General features: G+C 42.3%; 1 protein-coding gene across 1 annotated transcript in view; it reads left to right on the top strand.

Moving 5' to 3' along the window:
* Positions 1-370: 370 nt before the first annotated feature.
* The window catches only part of MYH15 (myosin heavy chain 15), a 45815-nt gene continuing 21055 nt past the window's right edge, over positions 371-25130 (top strand). The window contains exons 1-22 of the mRNA XM_059466931.1: positions 371-388; positions 3218-3367; positions 4417-4520; positions 5041-5184; positions 6639-6795; positions 8658-8685; positions 9544-9637; positions 10893-10910; positions 11518-11610; positions 12902-12965; positions 13056-13154; positions 15012-15115; positions 15526-15664; positions 16222-16340; positions 17433-17582; positions 17891-18061; positions 19173-19352; positions 20627-20759; positions 22516-22583; positions 24015-24102; positions 24332-24449; positions 24676-24799. Of these exons, the coding sequence (XP_059322914.1) occupies positions 3274-3367; positions 4417-4520; positions 5041-5184; positions 6639-6795; positions 8658-8685; positions 9544-9637; positions 10893-10910; positions 11518-11610; positions 12902-12965; positions 13056-13154; positions 15012-15115; positions 15526-15664; positions 16222-16340; positions 17433-17582; positions 17891-18061; positions 19173-19352; positions 20627-20759; positions 22516-22583; positions 24015-24102; positions 24332-24449; positions 24676-24799 (2289 nt within the window). The 5' untranslated portion in view covers positions 371-388; positions 3218-3273. The remainder of the gene's footprint in view (positions 389-3217; positions 3368-4416; positions 4521-5040; positions 5185-6638; positions 6796-8657; positions 8686-9543; positions 9638-10892; positions 10911-11517; positions 11611-12901; positions 12966-13055; positions 13155-15011; positions 15116-15525; positions 15665-16221; positions 16341-17432; positions 17583-17890; positions 18062-19172; positions 19353-20626; positions 20760-22515; positions 22584-24014; positions 24103-24331; positions 24450-24675; positions 24800-25130) is intronic.

Here is a 25130-nt window from a genome sequence, read left to right as displayed (position 1 = left end):
ACACACACCCACCCACACCCACACACCCACGAACCCACGGTAATTAAGTTCTGAAGCACTTGGAAAAGCAATTCTTGCCCTAGTGAAAACACAGAAGCAGGAAAGGCTTCTTCCATGAAGTCATGGAGCAAGAATGAAAGCATGGCGAGGCGTGGTGAGACCAAGAGTGCCATTCCTCACTGACATTCCTGCCCCCTTTGTCGGGGCACAGCCACACGTGTCCCCTCCCTGGGCATTCATTGTCTCCTCAGCTGGGATCCAGCAGACAAATATAGGCATGGGGGAAAACTGCAGATGCCTTTAAACAGTTATCAGCAGTGACCTTGAGATAGGGGCATATAAAGCCTGGACCAGGCAGAGCCGTGACACTTTCTGTGTGCTCTCCAGGGTGAGTACCAACCTCTCTCACTTTTAAGTGTGGGTGCCGTGCTCTAATACTGTACTGTGGGTTTGATATGATTAAGGTTTTCATGTGGCTTAAAGTTTTAGCAGTAGGATCAGTAAATATCTAGCCTGTGATTGTCACTGTAGGATGCTGATCGAATGGTAGAGTAGCAAATACATATTTTTTCTCTAACATCAGTGCATTCATTTATCCAGCCAGAATAACCACTTAGGGAAGTGTCAGGTCCCCTGTAATTATGCATCTGAGTGAAATGATTAGCCAGTGCCTGCAAGTCATCTTTTTGCCTTCTCTATCATCTGCGAGAGATGATGGTTTATTCGCAATTTGCAATTTTAAGCAGCTTGCTGGTCCGAGGCATTCTTTAATCCAGCCTGAGTTACAGCCCTTGGAGCATTACTGGGCTCCCTTTCCTGGCCAGGCAGTGCCACCGCAGTGGCAAAGACAAAGTCCCTTTTTTCCAAGCCTGGATGCACCATCAAATTGTTGGTCCTGGGCATGCCACTTCACTCTATGTAACAGTATAGGCTTTCCACAGGGAGCAGGCATTTTCAAGGATCTCTTACAGCTGATATACAAGGGCTGGCTCTTTCTGTTGTTGGCTACAACAGGTTGAAAGGGAACACCTTTAGCTTTAGCCTTCTCTTTCCCAACTATTCTGCATAATCTTGCATCCATAACAAAACAAAATTTTCCACTTCTTGTATTTGCTGATGGAATTGCCTCAATGAATTCTCTGCACCCCAGGGTGTGCACAGCCTGGGCTCCAGCCTCTGCTGTAACTCCAAACACCTGGGCTGCTGAAGGAAAAGGATTCTCTCCCAGCTGCCAGAATGCTGCTTTACACCATAACACACTCGCTGTAGGGTCCACCCTGAACATGAGGGGGGAAAAAGGAAGAGATAAGGAGGTGATAGCTGAGGAACTGTCCCTAGGAGGTCTGCAAATGGAGCCAGGTTGCACAAAAGTGATTCAGAGCACTTTAGTGTATTCTAGGACTTGTGGGGACCTGCCTTGGGTACTAGAGATTAACACTGGAGGGCCCCTCTGGCATTTGCACATTTAATGTGAAATTACACTTATGTGCTCTAATGATGTTCTGTTTAAATGTCTGAACTGATGTGATTTCATTGCTCCACTAGAGATGAGACACACTTAGGGAGAGAGAGTCTCTGCCATTAAGTTGGGTCTCCAGCTGGGAATTTTAGCCAGTTCAGATGGTGTTAAATAACTGATGATTCTTGTGCTTATGTATGTGATTAATCTTTGAAAAGATTAAGGTTTAACAAATTACTTAAAAATCTAGAAAAAAATAGGCTAGTTCTGAGAAAGAAAATTTTTGCTCTACAGCAACAAGGCAGAAGGTATCAAGCTTTTACTGCAGCATTGGGAGAGGGCTGGATGTAATGCTTTGGCAACTCTGCTGTCTAGGGCTTTATGTTCCCTTGGAGGAACATGTTGAAAAAAAATCTGCCTTGGTTGACAAGGAGTTTTTATCTCTACCAGAATTTTGTTAGAAATAAATTGAATTAAATTTTGAAAGACTACAGTGTCTGTCTTGATAGGGGTCTTGAAAATTTATCCAGCTGGCCTGGATATTGCACAGTAAATAAAATAAGGGAAGAAATAAACCTGAGGGTCACTTATGCAGCTTTAAGTAGTAGTCAAATGGCGTCCTGACTTTAAAAACCCAAACAAACAAAAATCCCTGAAATGCTAAAATTGTGTGTGTACACCTTGTAGCAGTGCAACTTCTTTTAGACAAGGGCTGGGAAACACGCTGAGTAATTTATGTGTGTGTAAGTATTTATGTCTAAGTCTGTAAAAAAATCTCAAAAAATAAACAAAAAAAGAAACCCATCATATCTGTGTGATGATTTTAGAGAGTACAAAACAAATTAATTACTTGGCTGTACAAACGCAGCAAATTAGTCTCACTGAGACCCATGTCCCCTGCCCTCTCTTTCATGAAAAAAGACTCCTAAACACTGTGCCCTTGTCATTTGAGATAACAAGGGTAGGTATTAAGCTGGACTGATAAGCTCAAAGCAATCTGAAAACATATGAAGCCCTTGCACCAATTCTTCAGATGCACTTGCCCTAAGCCATGCCCTACTGCAGGGAGATGCCCAGCCTGGTGAATTCAGAGGGAGCAGCACCAGCACAGGACCTCCCAGAGCCCTGTTAGTCCTGTTCTTATTGCCATGCTAATTCCTGAACCGGAGAATTGCAGGGAGCAGAGCTGTTTCCAGCTGCAGTGCTGACTTTCTGCAGTCAGAGCGTGGGCATGCATCCCTGCAGCTTGGCAGCAGTGAAGTCTTGCTCCTTGTTTCCCAGAAAACACTGCCTGAGATGGTGCTTTGATCGGCAGAGGGCACAGCCCCAGGGAGACCTGCGGGAGAATGTACCTTTGCTCCAGGCCATTTTGAAAGGGGCCAGAGGAGGCCCTGCTAAGTGGTTTTTAAAATCACAGCTTCAAGTGGTCCCTCCTGCTCTTAAGCACCATATGTGCCACAAAGAAGAGACAAAATCTTCCTGTGAAGATAACTGCTACCAGTGTTGAGGTTTAGAAGCCTTCAAGACCTGTCTGACTTTCAATAAACGGAGGCAAGGAAGGGTTTCACTAAAAGTGCAGTCTAGTCCCAAATCTGTGTTAGGCATTTGTGTTTAACATTAATCATCCCTTTGATCAGCCACCTGCCATGTTATGCTGAGCTTTTTATATTGCCTGACATTGTTCACGGAAGAGATGATTGTTTTGTTTGTTCACGGAATAGATGATTGTTTTGTTTTTTCCCCCTCTTTCTTTGGTAGACTGGGTACCTTTCTTTTTCCTCTGTGAGCTTGTGCCACCTTGACCCCTTGCCAAGATGATGGTCGATATGTCAGAGTTTGGGGAGGCTGCTCCCTACCTCCGAAAGAGTGAGAAGGAGCTGATGAAGGCTCAGACCGTGGCCTTCGATGGTGAGTTGCTGATTCACACCCTTTGTGCTGCCAGGGGCTAGTTCACAGGGGTAAGGGTTACATATGAATGGAGTCAAAGAAATGCAGAGCAAAGCAGGATGCAAAGCCTCCGTTGTCACTGCTGTGCTGCTCATGTTGGTTCAACCAAATTTGGGTTCCTTTATTCTGCAAAGCTATTAAAAACTCCCAGACAGTAAAAATTAAAAACAATCTATGACAAGTAAGTGTTTATCTGGATTTAGAAGCAAGGTGTATTGGTACTGCTCTGCTAAAAGGGGAATAACCTCTCTGTCAGGTTTAGAGAAAAACAACAGACATTGATGTTTCTGTGGCCTGACTAGATGTCTTATTTGCTTTGCAGCTTGTATAATAATGTGATGTTAGCTTTTAGTTCCCCATAATTTATTTTTCATTGAACAAGTTTCTATGAGCCCTGAGGTTCAGTAGTAAGTGTGAATTCATCAACTGCCTCCTTTCACTATTCACAACAGTTGCTGTAACTTAAGACCTAAAATCTTGTGCAGCTGCTCTGAACTCTGAAAAGGCACATACATTACTAAATGTGAGTTATTAATATTGCTGTTTTTCAACACAATACTCAGAAGAATGAGAAGGAATAAGGTTAAATCTGATAGATGGCAGTTGAATAATGTGGGTTGGATTCCTTGAACAGTTTGAAATTCTCTGTGTGACTTTTTAGCAAATGCCTTAATTTGGGCTTGAATCTCAGTTCCTCCATCTGCACACTAGTGATAATGATTATGGATTTTACATGGAGGCTGAGGCTTAGCCAGCATTTGTGAAATATTTTGACACCTTGTGCTAGAAGGATCTAGAGGAAGCTGAGCAGTAGTTTCAAAGGAGGACAAAATTTGGGAGCCCTATGCCTTCTGCCTCATCACACAGCTTCCCAGCACTGCCAATCTGCTGCAATGCCAGAGGTTTTGTGTCGCTTCTGCAGAAAAAGTAATCCAGCAATCTCACTTAGCTAGACATGGTGTTGCTGTTTGATGCCAGGCTGTGAACCCTCAGTCTTCTTAATTTCACAGGGAAGAAGAAATGTTGGGTTCCTGATGAAAAGAAAGCTTACGTTGAAGCTGAAATTACAGAAACCAGTGAAGGCAAAGTGACTGTGCAGACAACGGATGGAAGGGTACAAAACTGGTTTTGTCTGCGACTAAAAGGGCCAGAACTGCAAGCTACAGAATTGTTCTTGTTTCAGTTCAGTTGCTTGTTTCATGAGATGGGCTGTGAATGGGAAGGCTCAGTAGCTGATGCCAGGGTAGGATAACACATGAAAATCCACCAAGGGAAAACCAGCAATGCAGTCATGGGTGGGTGAGCATCAGCCGCCACCCAGCCGCGGGAGGGCTGTGACAGGAGGTTTGCAACCAGCCAGTTCTGGTTTGGTGCCCAGAGCTAAAAACCCAGGCTCTAGCCAAATTTCATGGATTACTTTGCAGCCATAGCATCCTGCTTCTTACTTTTATCATCTCAGCCTTCCCCTATTCTTCTGATACCTGTGGAAACACACAGTATTGCACACATAGGCAGAGATTGACCTGAAGAACTTCCCTCTGCTGAGGGAAAAATCTGTTTTCTTCCATAAGGTGCATGAAGCAACAGATAATCCCAGTGTCTTCCAGTGTTGCTGTATTTGTTTGTCTTTGCAGACCATGACTATAAAAGAAGATGACGTGCAGACCATGAACCCTCCCAAATTCGACATGATTGAGGACATGTCTATGCTGACCCACCTGAACGAGGCGTCTGTGCTGTACAACCTGAGGAAACGCTACAGCAACTGGATGATCTATGTAAGGGCCAGTGCAGGGGTGGATTTAGCAACCTGCATTTCAAGTGCTGACATCGTGTGTGAATATGTGTTCATGTTCATTTTACAACTCTGATAAGTCACAAAAGTGAGGGTCAACCGAGTACAAACACAAAACTGAATCAGTAAGATGGTGCCTGGCTCCTTAGTTTTGCTTGCTTGCCTAGGAAAGGGGTTGTGGGGAACATTTTTTTTTAAGTCAAGGTGGTGGGGAGACCAGTTTATTTTATTTTTCAGTTTATTTTTCATCTTTTAATATTAATCTATGTCAACGCCAGCCATGGGGATTTCTTTTGCTCCCAGTTAGCTGCATTCAATTATGTTTTAAATCAGCCAAAGGAATCCATTGATTTTTCCAGCCAACCCTAGGTCGGTATTTTGGTATTCATCAGAAGAGTAAATCCAACATTACCCATTTAAATTCTCCTTGTCAAACATTTTCTGTGTTTCTCTAATAACCTCTGTATGAACATGTAGGGCCCAAAGCATAGCTTTGTTTGCAGATCAGTATAGGCAGAAAATTAAACTGGCATCATGCCTTAATCTGTTTACTGGTAGGGGTGGATTATTTTTCTTTCTAGAAAACAGGACAGGGATTCATGCCAAGGCCCTTCAGGAGCATGTCCTAATGCTATTTTTAGGGGAAGGGACCTGGATTTCACCTGAAACTTTTAGAACTTAACTGAACTCAATAATCTATGTGCATATAGTTATTGTGCCCATATGATAACTGGGTTTCTTTGAAGATATTGCTCCAAGCTGGGCTAAGTAATTGAAAAGTTACCAGCTGACACCAATTGCCTGGAGTTACAACTCAAAGCTGATTCTTCCTTGGAGTGACCAGGCCCCAGAGAACTGAGGTATATCATCCAAAGAGCAACTATAAAGAGATTTTTACCAACCTGGCATCTCCAAAAGCTGAAAAAGGTTCCACAGCTTTGGGGCACAACACTATCATGTGGTTTTTCTCTTTGAACACCCACCAGAAATCTTCTAGAGGTTCTTGCATACAATTAATAATGGGAGGCTGTTTCTCCTCCAAAAAATGAAGTTCAAACAGGGAAGCTGTGACTTTCCATTGCAATGTCTGTTTTCAAGAGGAAACAACTCCCATGGAGCAGCAAGGGACAAAATCATACACAAGTCTATTTGCTACTCTTTTGCTTTACTGAAGGTGATGTTTTCATTTCAGATTGACACCTCAAAATCCCTTTTCCCGTTTTGAAAACTGTTTAATACCTGTGGTTTTGGTATGAATTGCAATTAGGAAGTCACTTAGCAGATCAGTAACTTCTGAAATTTAGGTAGTCTGAAATTCAATTCAGAATTCAAGCCTAAATCAGCAGCTGGCAATGCCACATCCTGCTTGGTTAACCAAGACTTTTTGCCTTATCACTTGAATTAATTTTTTCACTCTGGCTTTGTGTTACTCTCTAGACATACTCTGGTTTATTCTGTGTGACCATAAACCCCTACAAGTGGTTGCCTGTCTACAAATCGGAGGTGGTTGCTGCGTACAAAGGCAAGCGGCGCTCGGAGGCTCCTCCCCACATCTTCTCCATCGCTGACAACGCGTACCACGACATGCTGCGGAGTAAGTGCCACTGCCTGCCTCCGCTAGCCTGCTCCTGTCAGTCAGGCTGCTGTGATTGTGCTGCAGGGAAGGGGGTGAGAGCTTCTGCAGCATGGAACAAACACGAAAATAGTCCACAAGCAACAGGGGCTTGGCAGTCTGTGATGATTTTATATACATGTGTGTATCCGTACATTTATTTCATTTCTAAACTGCCCTGCCTGTTCCTGTGGCACTCCTGGTAACCATCTGTCAGGTGCACAAATTTAGCTGTCTGAGCTGAGTAAATCCAGAAATGGGGCCAGGTCCCAGAGGTCTGTTAGTGCTTTTCCAAGCTCAAAACCAGCCCTCCAGCCAGTTTGTGCTGCGTGTCACCATGCCGGTGAGATGTGTGCGTTCACAGGCCAGTGAAGGCCAGCCCTGTGGCTGTCACTCTGGCCCTGTCACACCGCTGCCGTGAAGGCCAGCCCTGTGGCTGTCACACCGCTGCCGTGAAGGCCAGCCCTGTGGCTGTCACACTGGCCCTGTCACACCGCTGCCGTGAAGGCCAGCCCTGTGGCTGTCACACTGCTGCCGTGAAGGCCAGCCCTGTGGCTGTCACACTGGCCCTGTCACACCGCTGCCGTGAAGGCCAGCCCTGTGGCTGTCACACTGCTGCCGTGAAGGCCAGCCCTGTGGCTGTCACACTGGCCCTGTCACACCGCTGCCGTGAAGGCCAGCCCTGTGGCTGTCACACTGGCCCTGTCACACCGCTGCTGTGAAGGCCAGCCCTGTGGCTGTCACACTGGCCCTGTCACACCGCTGCCGTGAAGGCCAGCCCTGTGGCTGTCACACTGGCCCTGTCACACCGCTGCCGTGAAGGCCAGCCCTGTGGCTGTCACACTGGCCCTGTCACACTGCTGCTGTGACCCTGACCTGTGCGAGTGTCGTGGTGGCTGCCATGGCTCCGGGCACTGATCCCGTGGACCAAACTCCAGATTTCCCTGGGAAATTTCCTCGCCCTCATCCTGGCGTTACTGGGGGAAAAGGAGTTTATCAGCAGAGGGCAGCAGCGATGTGCTCACACCAGGGCCTGCAAGGCAGCTGGATAAATCCAAATGAGACTTGACCAGAACACATAGTGCTGACACTTACTTTTAAAAAAATGAAAAAGCGCCTTTTTGTGAGGGGTCAAAAAGCACCGGGCAGAGGGAATGTGTGTCTGGCTGCAGAGATGCTCTTTTATCAGATAAGGCTCCTCAATATGTAGCCTGCCATGACGACTGGAATTATAAAAAGAAAAGAGGAATTTAGGCATAATGACTTGGGAAGCTGCCATGATTTAGTGTTTTCTGAACGTGATTAATAATATATTAGGGTTGCAGAGTGTTCTAATAAATGCTTGTTTCTGATCAGGCAATTAGGCGTGGACAATAGACTGCTTAGTTCCAGTAGCATGGCCAGCTGAAGAGGAATACACATGCATTTTAAGGAACAGCCTGTGAAAAAAAAAGAGCAAAATTACTTGGGTTGATCTAGTATTGCAGGAGCAGAAAGGTCAAACATGAGCGACATGAGCAAAGACGCACTCAGGAGTAAGAGAATAAATGTTTTCAGAACAGGAAATTACTTTCTTTATTATAGTTTCCCGGACACAGATGAATGTGTACAACTGACAGGTATTTAATACCAATTTGAGCAAAACACAAGAGAAGGATTCAGGGCAGGGCTGGAACCCACACTTCTGCAAATCATTCTAGCCAGTTTTTATCTTTCTGTCTTTGCTTCATGTGATTCTCTCCTGTCCTTGCATGACTGATTCTGGTACCCATTTGCAATTATAATAAGTGATTTGTACACCCTACTCAGTGTCTCTTTCTTTTTTCTTTTTTTCCTCTTCACAGATCGGGAGAATCAGTCTATGCTGATCACGTAAGTTCTTTTTTGACTGATTTGAGACTTTGTTGTTGTGAAAAACTTTGAAGAGAAAAACCCTGATAAAATACAAGTTGACTCTTAAAATCTCAGCTAAATCGCCTGGAACCAAGTAACTGTCAGTTTGGCCATCTGATGGTTAACTTGACCTCCTTGAGAAAGGAGTAGCTAAAGGTTTGATGGAGTCTGGTCCACTTCTGATCCCCATCTGGTGAACATTCTGTGTAGGCATGAAAACAACTCAGCAGGCAATTAAAACTGCTCCTTGCAGGATTAGCCTTTCTGTGGCTGTCATCTTTGGATGCAGAGGACTCCTTCTGTTCAGTGTGGTTACTCCTGCCGAAAGTTATGCTTCAGAGTGTTGTGTAGATACATCTAATGAGGGAGAGATGATCAAGGCACAGAAGAGCAGTTGTGATGTTTACTGGCAAGCATGAAAGGATGGAGACTTGGGTGTCTCTACAAAGTTACAAGTGCTCTTGGGTGATGCTGGCAAATAACAGCAGCTTTCCTCTGCTTTTTCTAGCTCATTAACTTAGATATGTGTGCCCCAGTGAGTTAGTCGGGATGTTTGTAATTAAACTTCATGTCCCTAAAAGAAGCTCGGTGTAGGGTGGGTTTGCACAGGACTTCTGAGCTCAGCTGTATGAAGAACGAGTTACTGCTCTCATAGGACTGCACCTCTTCATTCAGTCAGTTTGAGGTATTTCCACAGAAATGGCTGAGCAACAGGCTGCAGGCACCAGAGTCAGAGAGTCTGAGAACAGCCTTGATGGGAGGAGCTGGCTGGACAGGGTTGAAAGGATGAGTTGCAGCTGTTTGAGCAATGGTTTTGTTTTCTTCCTTTTCCTCTAGCGGAGAATCCGGCGCTGGCAAGACTGTCAACACAAAACGAGTCATCCAGTACTTTGCCACAGTGGCAGCCCTGGGTGAAACTGGTAAAAAGAATGTAAGTCTGCTGCTGGCTGCCTCATTTCAGACTCCCAAGGTTCCCCTCTTTCTTGTGTCCGACTAACCTCACGACACTGCAGTTCTGAGAGCATGCTGTTCTGAAAGGAGAAAGGCACACATGAACTTACCACGCTCCAGATGGAGTAGAAACACCACCCCTGGTTCTGGACAGATGCTTGTTGATGCCACTTTTGGGGTTTTTTTCCTCAGGAGTTTCAGTTTTTGTGTGTGCTAAATATCCTTCTGATTGTGTTAAAACTGGTCAAAAGATGGAGAGGCTGTAAAGAATAAGATTTTTTTCAAATGGAAAATAGTCTTCAAAAAGACTAGGATTATAACTTCTCATCAAAACATCTGTTTCATTGAAAGCCTTTTTGTCCACAAAAAAAGGATTGCTTTGACAAAAGATATTTTTTCAATCAGCTTTTCTGTATTTCTCTTTGGATAAGTGCTTTTCTGCTTATAAGTGCTCTCTAAGGTTACAATGAATACTGTATTCATGCTACTTTTTATCTTGTGTTGCCATGAGCTTATTTGCTATGAGCTTCATTGCTCTTTTGTGGTGAATTAACTGATTCCTGTGAACTGTATTTATAAGGCCAAAATTTCAGCCACACTTCAAGTCTGTGCGCAGAACTCACGTCATCAAACTCTAATATCCATTCTCCTGAGGCCTGCAAGGCTTTCTTAAGACACGGTTGAGTTGTCCAGAGCCAGCTTCCTGCATGCAATGAGGCTGGTGCTCATCGTGGTGTCTAAAACCTGCTGTGCTCATGCAACAATGGTGCTCCCATCCCAAGCTTACTGTTTGGAAATCTACCTGGTTTTGCTCCAGGGATGTCCTATGATAGACCAAAACATCAACTAAATGAACAGAGAAAAGAGACTGCTGCTAGGTAGCAAGAATAAAAGAGCATAAATGCAGACAGACAAGTTCTAGGCAATAAGATTGTGCCCCGCTTGAACTTTTAGATAATTTTGGGGTAAAAAAGGGTGATGAAAATGCAACCTGACCTGATAAACTACATGAAACATCTTCCAGCTGCAATATCTGGTTTTGCACCATTGTGATGTATGGCGAGTGCAAAGTAATAGCCACACATGCTTTTTGAAGGCTTCAAAAAGCACTGCTGGTGTGTTGGTGCCCACGAGACAGCTAACCTTGCTAATTGTTAAATTTTATATTGTTCTCTGTGTTAGTATTCACATTCTCTCTCTTTTTTCTCTCCATTTTGTTCCTATTTTGTCAACAGCCAGCTACGAAAACTGGGGTAAGTCATCAGCTTTGCTGTTTAATTTTTGCCTTGCAGAATTGGTGTTGGGCTCTGTCAGATGTGCCATGAGCCTCAGCATTTCCCTTTCTGTGGCTCCTGGGTGAATAGGGAATGATCCCAGGAGCCTTGTCAGGAAAAGTCATCCACTTCCCAAACTGAACTCTGTGCGAGCAACAGTTAAAGCTTTTCTCATCTCCAAGAATCCCAAATGTTACAGCTCTGAGTGCTTTTAAATCAAATGCATTCTAGTGCTTGTCACTGTGTTCAGTATCCCTCTCCTACACACATTCCTCATTCCTCGGATGTCCCCACATGCTCTGAAGTACACTAGGTGATTTCTTTCACATGCAGATGGCACAAGAGATAAATCTGCAAAGCCAAACAGTAGGGAGCAGCAGAATTTTTGAGGCCTTTTAAAGCACTCGTAATTGACTGATGGTCTCGCTGTTCTGCCATTCCCACTGTGTCACCCCTGGGGTGAAGCTAAACAAATCACTTTGCTACATAGGCTCAGCTCTGTAAGTGAATGCATGGCTGAGCTAGAGCTGACAGCTGAGTCTGTGGCCTGTAGGTTTCTCAATAGTATTTCAACCTTAATTTCTAGGGAACCTTGGAGGATCAAATCATTCAAGCAAACCCAGCCCTAGAAGCTTTTGGAAATGCCAAAACCCTGAGAAATGACAATTCCTCACGTTTCGTAAGTCTGCAGCATCATCCAGTGATGTCTTATTCAACAGTGGCCAGTTAATAATACCTATGTCATAATCCCTTCATAGATTGCATTTTTCCCATTAAAATTATTGGATTTCCAGAGTGGAAAAATAACATAGTAGGATCTAACAAAAACCTGAAGAGAAATAAATATCAAGCTAAAATAATTGTTTAAACTGTTTACATTGTCTAAAATGAACAGAAGAAAAGCAAAACCCAGTTTTAGGAAGCACTTTGAACAGCAGTGGTAGATCTTCCTCAGAACTGCCTCCGCATTTTTTTCCTACCTCTTTTTCCACTAGGCTGTCTTTCCCCCTTCCTATACTTCCTGTAGTAGCTGTACTTTGCCTCTAAGTGTCAGAAACACAGTACAGCCCCTGCTCCCTCCCACATCCTCCCCTGTGCCGACCCGCCCTGCAGCAGTGCTCCTACCCTTGAGCCATTAGGTTTCCCTTTTTGGCTCAGTAAGCTGTCCCTGCTTGTCCCTCCGTGCTGCCATCACCTTGGGGCTCTCCTCCTCTCCATTAGGCTGGCAGGAAAGCAATCCTCTTGGGAGCTCTGCCTCTGCCACATTTGGTTGACATTGTCTGAGAGGTCCGAAAGGAATGGCATAAGGATGACAAGCCTGAGTTTGGAGCCCATGCTTCCCTAACAAATCCTGTTTAAAATTAAATTGGAAGGGGTGGAGAGGACCAGGGGTTGTAAGCATCTGTAGAGCTACACAGTTGTATAAGGAGCTTGTCAGCTGGAAGGGAAATGAATTATTTTTGTGTGTTTGAATATGAGAAACTAAATGAAAACTACTAATTTTTTATGAATTGGGAGAAATGGATATGTAAATTTAATGGGCAAAGCTGTGTAAAATCACAGCACTCTTCTGACATAAGTAAGTGCATGTAAGTTGGGACTGCAAATGAGGAGAAGTCAAAAAAGGAGCCTGTGTGTCTTAAGCCCAGGCTTAATGCTCTGAGTCCTGCATTACAGTAAACCTGCATCATGCAACTGGAAGCTGTGTGCTTTGCCATATCTTAGCCTGGCAGAAAAGTACACTGTTATCCTTTCTCCACAAGCAGATTACATAGCTCTATGTACAGATTTAGGCTTGGAAGACAGTAATATTATTGTTTGATATTTTTCACTGAAAATATGCCTGTGCAAAGCCAAGGAGTTTGCATAAATTGATTCTTTGGGCCAAATGATTGCCTTCAAACTGCATTCTTTGTTTCCCTCTGTGTATACTATATGCACTAATTAGAATATTCTTCTGTGTGAATTAGGGTAAATTTATCCGAATCCATTTTGGAACTACAGGCAAGCTGTCATCTGCTGATATTGAGATTTGTAAGCAGCAAACTCTCCTTTTAAAAAATACAATTGCTCATCTGAAAGCTGCAAGACCCTTTCTCACTGAATTTTCCTTTGTGTGACTAGATTTATTGGAGAAATCTCGAGTGATTTTCCAGCAACCTGGTGAAAGAGACTATCACATCTTCTACCAGATCCTGTCAGGAAAGAAACCAGAGTTACTAGGTAAGCATTATGTGGATCCACATCTTTTAAGAGCCCAAAACTGAAGAGACAGTGGATAAGGGATTAGGAGGCAAACCCATGTGCAGAAAGGCCCTTATGCTTCTACTTGATGAATCTGAACTTCCACTGTCAAATACAATCTTTTAGAGATTTAGAGACGTTGTTCCAGTGGCAGCAGCAGAGACCATTTTTCTTTTATTACAGATTAATCTAATGGGAATAAGACTCAGGCAGAACTTTTAAAACATAGCACTATAAAGGGAAAAAGTGTCACACTGAATTTGTGTAATCCAAGGTCTCAAAACATCTGGAAAATGCTATGCCCCCAAAGCATTTGTGGTGATAAAACTTTAATTATCCAGATTTCCACGTATGAGAAGATTTGCTTATAGGTCCACAAAGAAAAGCTAGTTTCCTCTTTCTGTCCCAAGTGACAAAACTGACATTCCAGCATGTAGTGCAGCAGGAGAGAATGTTCAAAGCTGCCTGCTGCTGATTATGTGGTGATTACCCCTTTCAAGCTTCTCCTGGCTCAGCGTGGTCCCACAGACCCGCTGGAGAAGGGCAGAGAGGGGCCGAGATGCTTTGGATAAAACCTTCACTGGTTATTTAAGTGACGTTGTTTGCTGACTTCAATTTGTGCTCTGAAGGAACACATTCTGTAAAATATGTTGGAGGGTCACTTCATTGCACTTCTACACTCCCCCTAAGCCATAGCAATCATAATCTCTTTTGAAGTCTTACTATCCTAACAGTGCGTGGTCAAATCCCTAATACTCTAAGCTTTACGTGGCCTAATTAATGGCAATTATGGGAAAGATTTCAAGGAAGCTTTGCACTGAGATTCCTGTGAGAATCCCTGTGCTGGGAAAACGCTCTGTATCTCATAAACTCTCTGTGTGCTCCATAACAGCACACACCTTTCTGGCCAGCAGGAACATGTCTGCAGACTCTTGAAGAGGCTGAAACCAACAGGGGCGTGTGTTTTGTAGACAAGAAATGTATGTGCTTGTATATAAACACATCCATATCTAAATATGGATAAGTATCAATGTCAACTATGGATGAACATAAAGTCATTTATATCAGAGTGACTACATAGCAAAGTAAGACAAGCTTATAGAGAATAAGATTTCATATAAACGGATATTGATAGCCATTTATTTATGATATATGATAGCCACATATTTAGATTTGTAGAGATGTGTGCCTGCATAAAAAAGATTGAAATCTAGACCAGACCTTGGTTTGGGGAATGTGGGTGAAACTTTCAGTTGATTTAAGGAAGCAGAATTCTGCCTGTACTTTTAGAAGCAGCTAGCTTTGTGGACAACTCTGCATTTTTGTATTTTGATACCATGGAGCAAGACATATTCTGTCTTTTGTTTATCAAAAGCCAAATGTCTTCTGCAAAGGGTGCTGGAAGTCACTCTTCTCTGGGACTGTTGTAAAAAAGGAGAGCCATGCCCATACTCCCTGTCTTGGATCATACTAAAATCTTTTTCTCCCCTCTATTTAGATGGGATTTTTTACCCCTAAAAACATGTAGGCAAAGAGTAGGTCTATACAGGAAATTATGGACTCAATATGCTGCAATACATGCTTAATAGATGTGTATGCACAGTAGATGCTAATATGCAGTATTTCCATATCCTTTTTATTCACTTTCTCTACATCTTCAGACTAACATAGTAGAATAGGAGAGTTTCTGGTTTCTGCCCTGCAATTATTAAAATAAAAACAACAAAACAACGCAGTAGTGCAGAGACAAATGTAGGTTACATTTGATTTTTCCATCTCCATTTCTGAGGGTAACCTGAATGGATGGCAGTTTTGACCTTGGCAGTTCTTTTACAGACATGCTCCTGATCTCTACCAACCCATATGACTACCACTTCTGCTCACAAGGAGTGGTTACAGTGGACAACTTGGACGATGGAGAAGAACTGTTGGCAACAGATGTAAGTCTGTATGGATATGACTTTGGGTTTCCTAGATCAGGGGAGGAAGACTACTGGGAGGAGCCTGACTTCTGTCCCTGAAACTGCTGGACTAAAGCAAAAGCAGGATTGGGTCTTAACTACATTCAGACTGTGAAGCACAAGGTCTGGTAAACTGTTACACTTTTGAATCTGGCCTTGCTCCACGTAATGTCCACCTTTTATAATTTTTTTATATATAAAATGCTAGATGAGGAGAGCTCACCCCTGGGTCCCCTGCCACTGCTGGGTCTTCAGGGCGTTCCAGTGGCTGCTTTGGGTGATAACACCCCTTGGCAGGATAGTAATATCTGCCCTGCAGATTGTAGGGCTGCAACCTCCACTGCTTTTGAGCAGAAAAGTGACAACATGCCTGTGTTTTCTTTTCCCAGCAAGCCATGGACATCCTGGGATTTGTGCCTGATGAGAAGGCTGGTTCCTACAAGCTCACAGGGGCCATCATGCACTTTGGGAATATGAAATTCAAGCAAAGACCCCGAGAGGAGCAGGCAGAGGCTGATGGCACTGAAAGTAAGAATAACACCTAAAATTGCTCCTCAGCTTCAAAAGTCTGGCATGTACCAGGCACTGTGCTGAGGAAGCAGCTACCTGTTTGCTTTGTTCTTGCACACTCTGATCAGCCAAGAGTGCTGTACTTGTAAAGGCTTATTCAGTGGTGGATAACCTTACTCAGCAGGAGATGAACACAGCCAGACTAACAGGATCAAATGCCATGTTTGAGACCATTTGCACAAAATGGTTGTGAAATTCTGCTGCCTTAACTTTCTCTTTCATGATTACAGGTCCTGCTTCTTTATTTTGTCTTACACCTGAAACTGTCTATAACCTGTGTGGAGATATGTTCTTTTCCCTAAACCTGAAGAGCTTCTTAATTGAGATTCTGGCAACAATTGGGGTGTAAAGTAGTCAGATGATCTTCCATAAGGGAGAGTACAGGCATACCTAACACAAATCAGGCCTTTATCTAATTTGTCTTTTGAAATGAATGTACTTAACATGTTTTTTTAGCTGGGCATGTTTCCATGTAGAAGTTTCAAGCCAATTGAAACCTTATATCTCCTGACCAGGTGCTGACAAAGCTGCCTACCTGATGGGAATCAACTCCTCTGATTTGATTAAGGGTTTGTTGCACCCTAGAGTGAAAGTTGGCAATGAGTATGTGACCAAAGGTCAAAGTGTTGAACAGGTAAGGAGACACTTTCATGATATTTGTATACATGTCCTGCAAGCCTAGAGGATTTGCCTGTAACATCTCAGAGAGACAGACAGCTGCTAGAAATATTAACATGAGCCTCTAGTACCTTTTCTCATTTTATATGCCCAAACTTGGGGAAATACATGGTGAAATTGAGGGAAACCAGGGAAGAGACTGACAAAGGAATACTGTCCAGCACAACTTTTGATAGAATTGTTTGTCTGATGTGTTAGCAGCACTCCAGGAAACCAGGTGGAGTAATACCACATGGGGATTGATAGCTAATTCTGGATGAGGATAGTTACCTAGAAGATTTGAGCCGTGGATTATTTATTCACTCACTCATCGCTCATTCATTATTCATGTAATTTTTAATCTCTGTGTGACCTCAATCAGCTAAAGGCAATATCCACTTAAAGTTATCTCCTAATTTAAGGGAAAAGGAGTCCTTGGGTTGCTATGCTGCAGTTGTAGCAATATTATAGAAGATGCTGCAGTGTTTTGGTTACAATAAAAGTTGCTGTTTGAAGACTGCCTGTGGTACAGGTTTAGAAAGTAGAAAACCACTACAGAGAGGTGTATCCTGATGATGCAGACGTGCACAGGCTAAAGAAGATACTTTGGACAGAATTTTCCTATTGCCTGCTCATGCCATAGCATCCCTCAAAAATTAGAGGCAAATGTCAATCAACATGGGCATAAACCTCTACTCTTCTCTGGCAGTAGCTCTGGACATCATAGCTGGCTTCTGGCCTGTGAGTTTCTGCTACCTTACTTCCACAGAACTATAATGGATTAAAACATTTGGAACTTGCTGTCCAGTTGTTTCCCAAGATGTACTTCACAAGCACTTTATCATACGTGTTGGTAGACATCCATGTATTTAGCAGTGATTTGAACGAAATTCAGCAGAGATAATAAGAGAAACTGTGTTGTATTAACGATACTTTGGTGATTATACAAAGCATTGGGAAATTTCATTTAAACTGTACTTAGACATTGAAATAGTCTACTGCACCAAAATCTTTGTGTTCCCTAATGAATTTTATTTCACACTGCAGTGCTCTAAAATGTGTATTTTAGGTTCTGTATGCTGTTGGGGCCTTATCTAAGGCAGTGTACGATCGAATGTTCAAATGGCTGGTGGTCCGTATCAACAAGACCTTGGACACTAAGCTGCCAAGACAGTTCTTCATTGGAGTCCTGGATATTGCTGGGTTTGAAATCTTTGATGTGAGTATTAATATGTGAGGACTGGTTGGAAGGACATAAAAATGTCAAGAGATAGCTCTTGGTTGGGTGTTTCTCTTTCCAAATGAACAGAAGGCAAAGTGCTGAGAAAGCCATAAGGCAAATAATGTGTATGGTTTTACATGTTTGGGTTTTTTTTTTTCATTAATAGATATAAAAACCACTTGGCTGGACATGCCAATAGCTCCTGGGAGCAACATCTCATATGCTTTGGGCTGTAAACAGTTTCCTTCTTGCTGTTCCACCAAGTTAACAGCAATGAAAATTCTTATTTTTTTCTCTTTCTGCAGTTTAACAGCTTTGAGCAGCTGTGCATCAATTACACTAATGAGAAACTGCAACAGTTTTTCAATCATCACATGTTTGTCCTGGAGCAAGAAGAATATAAGAAGGAAGGCATTGAGTGGGTATTCATTGACTTTGGCATGGACCTGCAGGCCTGCATCGATCTAATCGAGAAGGTACGTACATGCCAAGGAGTATTCACTGAATACACTGATGGGTGTGTCTTCATGGCCCAGTGAACAGAGCAGGATAAACAGCATGACAAGTTTCTTGCCTTTCTACCTGCAATACAGAATCAAAGGAAAATCAATATTTGTGTTCATTCAGCTTTACCTTTGGAATTCTGCCTTATCGACCCAACAGCCAACAAGCTGTAACTGGTAATTTCTATGGCTGTATCATCTTCCCTGGTTTGCACTTTTCTCTTTCTCTGTCCCTGCTGTTCCTCAGTTTAGTCTGTACCACATGTGCTTAACATCAAACTCGTCACCTTTTCAGGGCAAATGCAATTTTTCAGTCTTGTGCCCCATGCATCTCCTGTGAGACTCCTCTTTCTCACAGGAGATGTACATGCTGATGTGCAAAGTCCTTTGTGCTCTTTCTACCCTGAAAAAGAAAGAAACCTCTCACCACTTCCTCAGCATGGGATATGCCTTTCCTTTTCCCTTTTTTGGGGAGTAAAATGTGGTCCTGGTAGCGACAGCTGTCCTCTGCTGTATAACCTGTCTTTGTATCTCTTTCTACCATGTTTTACGGCACAGTATCTAACCCTGCTGATCTGTGAGGAAACATGAAATTTTGCATCTTGCATTAGCAGGAAGATGCTAATGCAAGAAATGCTAATGCAGGAAATTTGTAGCAGCAGAAGTAGAAAGTCTGATTATTCAGTGGTCTTCTATTTGATCACTTTCTTGTCCAAGGGCAGGATATGTGTGCATGATCCTAATCCCTCAAAACCAATCTGCCCAGTGCTAGGAGGTTCGTTCATCTCTTCCTGAGACGTGAATGATAAAATGCTAGTTTGTCCAGCTGCCCTGAAAGATAAATCAAACTCTTTCTCTCATAAAGCCTCCTAAGGCAGAAGTGACATACTGAACAGTCAAAGGTGACATACTGAATAGTCAATGGGGTGGTTACTGTTTTTACACAATAGTCAAAAACTTCCTCCTCAGGTTAAGAAGAAATTTTGCAGGCTTAACATTTCATCAGATAAAACTTACAGGTTTCATAGCTACTGAAAGCAGAAAGCCTAAACGTTTCCCAACAAAGATGCTCTTAAATCCACAGCCACTGGGAATCCTGTCTATCCTTGAAGAGGAGTGCATGTTCCCAAAAGCCACAGATATGACATTCAAATCCAAACTCTACGACAACCATCTTGGCAAGTCACCCAATTTACAGAAGCCCAGGCCTGATAAGAAAAGGAAATATGAAGCCCACTTTGAACTCCTTCATTATGCTGGTGCAGTAAGTCCTCTGCTGGCAGGCAGACTTTGTATCAGAAGTCTTTCAGGTGGGGTTTGCCTGTAGCACACAACAAGGGAGGGTGGGAAGGATGAAGAGGGGAAGAAAATAAAGGTGAAGAGTAAAAACAAATATCTACTCACTCTGCACAAGTGTTGCAGCAGAGTAAGATGCCACCACACTCCAGGACATCTGCTCCTTAGATGTACCAATAGAATGAAATAAACTGAGGATGGCTAATAGTACTTTTCCTGGAAGTATGCCTTGCTTTGCCTTTATAACTTTTCCTCCAATCTGAGTAAGTCTAGTGATTAAACAGCAGCAGCATCTAACTTTTCACCTTGGTTTCTGGAAAAATGAACTAATTTCTGCTTTAACTCAAGGGACAATTAAAAAAAAAAAAGATATCATTTTTTACTCATTTTAGGACCAGTGTGTCAAAATAGCAAAAATAAGTGTGGTTAGCTTTGATGTGGTGGTTCAGTTTACAATTTCATTCTTGATGAGGTGAACAAGAACATAATCCAGTACTGTGATACCTGAGCCAAAACTTGTCCAGTTTTGAAGTTCTGTTTTCAGACCAGATAGGCAGAAATAATTTGAGAGGATCACAGGAATTTTTAAATCAAACTACAATTGATAAGAAGCCTGCATAGCAGTACAGGAATTTACCTGATGCTGTTAATTTCAAATTATAATTGAGCATTAAGCTAATTTTGTAATTATTAAAAGAAATTATGCTGATTTTGGTACTTATCTGCAGTTGTTAAATCATTCAGCAGAAAAAGTTCGAATTTCTATTCCCTTGTGGTACTGATAATGGAACATATTTTCCCGCTAAACAGAGCTGCAGCAAAGTCCTGGAGTTAGTTTGTAATCATTAAGATTCCATTAGAAAACCCTAATTATTCCAGTGTAGCATGCTATTTTGAAGTTAAATTATGACTCGTGTGATTTATACTTCAGCACTTTTTGATAGCGTTCCTGGGACACCAATACCACATGGTATCTTCACAGATAACCACATGAGTCTGTGAGAAGATGTAGGGACCAGATAGTTTGGAAGAAGTGTGTGGGATTCACTATTAGGAAGAGAGGTTTGGGAATTAGGAAGCAGAGAATTGGAGGGGAAGTGATGAAAACCAGGGCAGCTCGTACTGCTTTGAGAACAGCTCTTCACAAAAAGTCATTGGCTTCAAGCTGAACTGCAAAGAACTGCTGGCTGCTCTGAGGGGAACATTGGCAACCTTTGGTTTGTTTTCAATGCCTTGCTGTAGGTTCCCTACAACATCATTGGGTGGCTTGAGAAGAACAAGGACCCGCTTAATGAAACGGTAGTAGGCATTTTCCAGAAATCCTCCAACAAGCTCCTGGCAAGCTTGTTTGAAAGCTACATTGGCGCTGACAGCGGTAAGCAGCTCACATGGGCTTCCTTTGGGTTTGGGATGCGTGCTTGGGGATGAATTTCAGAACCTAAGCAAATCTCTCAACTGCAATTGCCTCAGTGTTAGATGGGGCAGTGACTAATTATTTAGATGTGCACAGAAGCTGTAGGAGTTTGCCAGTTATAGGAAGGAGACCATTTTCTCAGCTAGGTTGAATGTATAGTACCTCTGAGCAAGGAAAGCTGTGTTGCGAATAATCCAGCAGGAATTTGAGTATGCAAGTGTTCAGAAATGCAGCCAAGTGTTGCATCAAAGATTGTGTACATAAATGCCAACGAAAAAGAACAGCTCTTGTTTCACATGCTGTAGTACTCCTTGCTAGCCCCCGTGAAATAAATAAGAAATACCAAGTTTAAGAGGGAGTTTTGGAATATTTTATTGGATTAGTGGCAAGTACACACTGAAGGTAGCAGGACACCATCCCAAATTGGTCATAGTAGAAGGCTTTGCCAATTTGTCTTCCTTTTTGCTTGCTGCTGTTTTTCTTTTATTTGACAATGTACACTGTACTAATGTACAATGTAATAATGTATATCTGAGAACATATTTAATCTCTGTCCTTTACATAGAACTCTTTATTTGTGAGAAGACAAGTAGCAAACATTCAGAAAATTGATCTTAAGTAAATGACTGGTATTCATTACAAAGATGTAGCTCTTATGCCCTGAAGTTGCAATCACTTACAGCCTGTTTATCAGAATCTCATTTCAAGAGGTGCTCTTGTCATTTATCACATAACAATTTCCTAGGAAGCAAGCAGGCTGAAGACTTCGTAATGGGAATGACATGAAGCCGAATGTAAATAGCAAACATCCTCCCATGAACAAATCCTTGCAAGTTACTAACTGCTTATTTGCCTGTGGATATTCTGGTCTGTCTGAATACTACCTTGCTTTTCTTTGGTGTCAGGAGAAAGGAACAGCCTGTCCAGATTAGCCTTTTCCACTCCCAGCAGTATCACCTTCTGAAAGGGAAAAGCCTGTGGATAATTGCATCAAGCACATTTCACTCTTCACTTCTCCTTTTATGTTGACAGGTGACACAATGACAGATCTCCTGGGAATGATCTAATGGCCCACTGCTTAAGAAAGCTGCAGCAGCTGCTGTACATTTTTGGGTCCTGTCATGAACCTGTGAAACTTTGTAAAGGTCTTGTCAGAAACTAGCATTCCTTGGGAGAACATGAATGATTCTGACTCCAAAGCTTTGAGCAAAATTCAAGGGATGCAAAGTTACTATTATTTCCCTCTATTCTAGACAAATCTTGCACAAGTTCAGTGTCTGCATAGCAGAGAATCGGTTTCTATACAGTACAATGTGTAGTACAAATTTTCTGTAAGCATTATTTTCTCTAAATTTTTCTACATTATCTCACTCTATGAAGCTTTTAACAAACTACAAATTACTTTTGTTAAAAGTTTTTTTCTGCCATATTCATATTTATGGGCTTTTCTGCATAAGAAATGATGAAGCATAGATCTGAATTGCAAATGCAATCCAGAAAGTTTACAGTGGTCTTTGACAAAATTCCTAACTATGGACAGAGAGCTGCAAATGTGTGATGTATCACACATGATTTTCAGAATGTCTTGTATAAAATTTGAGCAATCAGAGTCTTTTAGTCAAATAGAGCAGCGCTATTAAAATGGTCTGTTTTCCACACTCTGCCTGCATCACTTACTGAGATATGGTTTGGTTTGTGCTTCTTTTTTTCTCCTTAGGTGATCAGGGTGGAGAAAAGAAACGCAAGAAGGGTGCTTCGTTCCAAACAGTGTCCTCATTGCACAAGGTTTGCAACCTCTCCTCACCTGGTGGTTTGAGTTAAGACAAGAATGTTAAGGGCTGTAATGGACAGGGAAAAACTGAAATCCAAGATTGAAATTTGACTTGTGGACAGTTATTGACCTTGGCTAAGGAAATACACTGCTATTAAAACTGCATGCCAGGGGCTGCTCCATTTCATCATCTTGGACCAGTCAGGACATTGTTTTTTATACTGAGTCTGAGAAAGATTCACAAAATGAAGCCAACGACCTATATCACTTATTTTGTTGCTTACAGCTTCATGCTTGTCTCTGGAACAGGAATTGATTACAAGTAATTTGCTAGTCCCTATCTGATTACTGCTTGTAATTGGATCCTAGGATTAGAGCATGGAAAACAAAAAGTTGTTGAATGAAGTGGCATAAAGCCTTTTGTTTCCTCAGTTATTCCCTTCTTCTGGCACTGGCATGTGATCCTGGTGGAAGCTGTCATTAGGAATCATGGCTGAGGGGAAAATGGGGCTATTTAACTTTTTATACCATTACTACCATTTCTATGGGTAACAATGAGGAAGCTGTAATGCAGGTAAACCCCAGGGTGGGAAGGATGTAGTTGCCCACTAATCATACCATTTTATCTTGTTTGGAGATACTTCCCATGAAGGGAAATCACAGGAAACAGAGATCTGTATCTTACCAGCTGATGAGGTATAAAGGGGGCTGAAGGGGCACTCAGACAATAATTAATAAGCCACACATAGAAGCCCACTTTCCAGCACATAGGCAGCTGTTAGTACCCAGCTCAGATTGTTGTCCTGACTGGCATATGAGGACTCTGCAGTTTGCACAGACGTGCTGATGGCATTGCATTCCACCTCCCATGGTCTCCATTTTCTACTTACTGAACAAAACACTTTCCCCAGAGCCTGGTGATCACTGAATGGTTGGCTTCTTCTGAGCTAGCTTGCTGTCTGCATAGGACATGTCTGATTAAGACCAATAAAGGGAAAATGTTTTGCCAGGAGACAAAACTCCAGCCTTTATGAGGAACAGGTGGAAAATGTGGTGCTTTCCACCTTTATGAGATGGAAAATGTGAGCTCTTCCCACTGAGTAGGGAAGTGACTAGGCAAAGATGCAGCTGGCTTTACTAAAATGCTCCAGCAAATGATGCTGAGTCTTGCTTGCTGTTCATCTGGGGTTTTGAATTTCTGAGGTTGTAAATAAAACACGTATCTTCTTTGCTAAAACTGATGTGGAGTCCTATAATAATGTTAAATTGTACTTTGGTTTATTTGAACATATTTCTCTCTAATAATTTTGGTAAGCTTATCATTTTGTCAGAGAATTTTTAGAAAAATGAGCTTCTTAAATTAGCCACCATCAAACCAAAGAAATAGTGGTTGGAATTCCACTAAATCGCTAAAGCTAATAATGTTTTTAATGTGTTTGTTCTAGGAAAATTTAAATAAGCTGATGACTAACCTAAAATCTACAGCCCCTCACTTTGTACGATGCATTATCCCAAATGAATCAAAAACTCCAGGTAGGAAAAAGGCAATGGTCTTAAAATTTTAGAATATTTCACTCTGTCATTTTATTACTCACTTCTGAGTCACCAGATTGTACTTAAATACTGTCTGCACTTTTTACCTAATCCAATCATGTTGCTCTCTCAGGATATGACATCTCACATTTTCCAGTTTCCTTGGGGAAATGAAGATGAAGCCCTGTGGAGAAACTCCTTTTAATTTAGCCTTGTTTTCCCCCTGCAGGGGAGATGGATGCGTTCCTTGTTTTGCATCAGCTCCGCTGTAATGGTGTCCTGGAAGGCATCCGCATTTGCCGGAAGGGTTTCCCGAACAGGGTGCTTTATGCTGACTTCAAACAAAGGTAATGCAGAGCTATGACTGTCTCCTGTTCCATCCAAGTTTACCTTCCATTCAGTTCGCCTGACTTGGATGGCAGAATTCTGCTCTTCCTTGTGTCTGTGTAGATACATGGCAGGAGATTACCCTGGGTGTTTTGGTTTGGGTTCTTTAAATTTTGGGGGAAGAGGAAAAAACCCCTAAAATGTAATCTAAGCCGATTTTACACATTTTTCATTTGTTATTAACAGGTACCGCATCCTGAATCCAGGAGCAATCCCAGAGGATAAGTTTGTGGATAGCAGAAAAGCTGCTGAAAAACTGATGGCATCTTTAGATGTTGACCATACCCAATATCGTTTTGGGCACACCAAGGTAACCAGGAAAGACTATCATTGCTTATGTAAAGAGAAAAGTGATAGATCTGGTATTTAATTTGCAGAACAGGACACTGCAATTTCTGGTGGTAGTGTTTAATGGGGATTTAATAATAGAAGAAATGAGCAAAATAGCAGCAAAGTGATAGTAAATTCTAAGCTGTGCTAGAGGAAATTCAACTCTCTGGCTCCCACAGAGCTTTTATTAGAGCAATTCTACAAGCAGACACAGCACCAGCTGATGCTCCATGCCCCCTAGTAAAACAATCGCTTATTTAGTATAATATAGGTACATTCAGACATAGATGGACCACAAGATCAGCTGCATC

The sequence above is a fragment of the Ammospiza nelsoni genome, chromosome 2, assembly GCF_027579445.1.
Source record: "Ammospiza nelsoni isolate bAmmNel1 chromosome 2, bAmmNel1.pri, whole genome shotgun sequence".
In the NCBI taxonomy this organism is placed as follows: domain Eukaryota; kingdom Metazoa; phylum Chordata; class Aves; order Passeriformes; family Passerellidae; genus Ammospiza; species Ammospiza nelsoni.
Note: the sequence above shows the minus strand (reverse complement) of the source record. Positions and strands in the feature narration are given on the sequence as shown.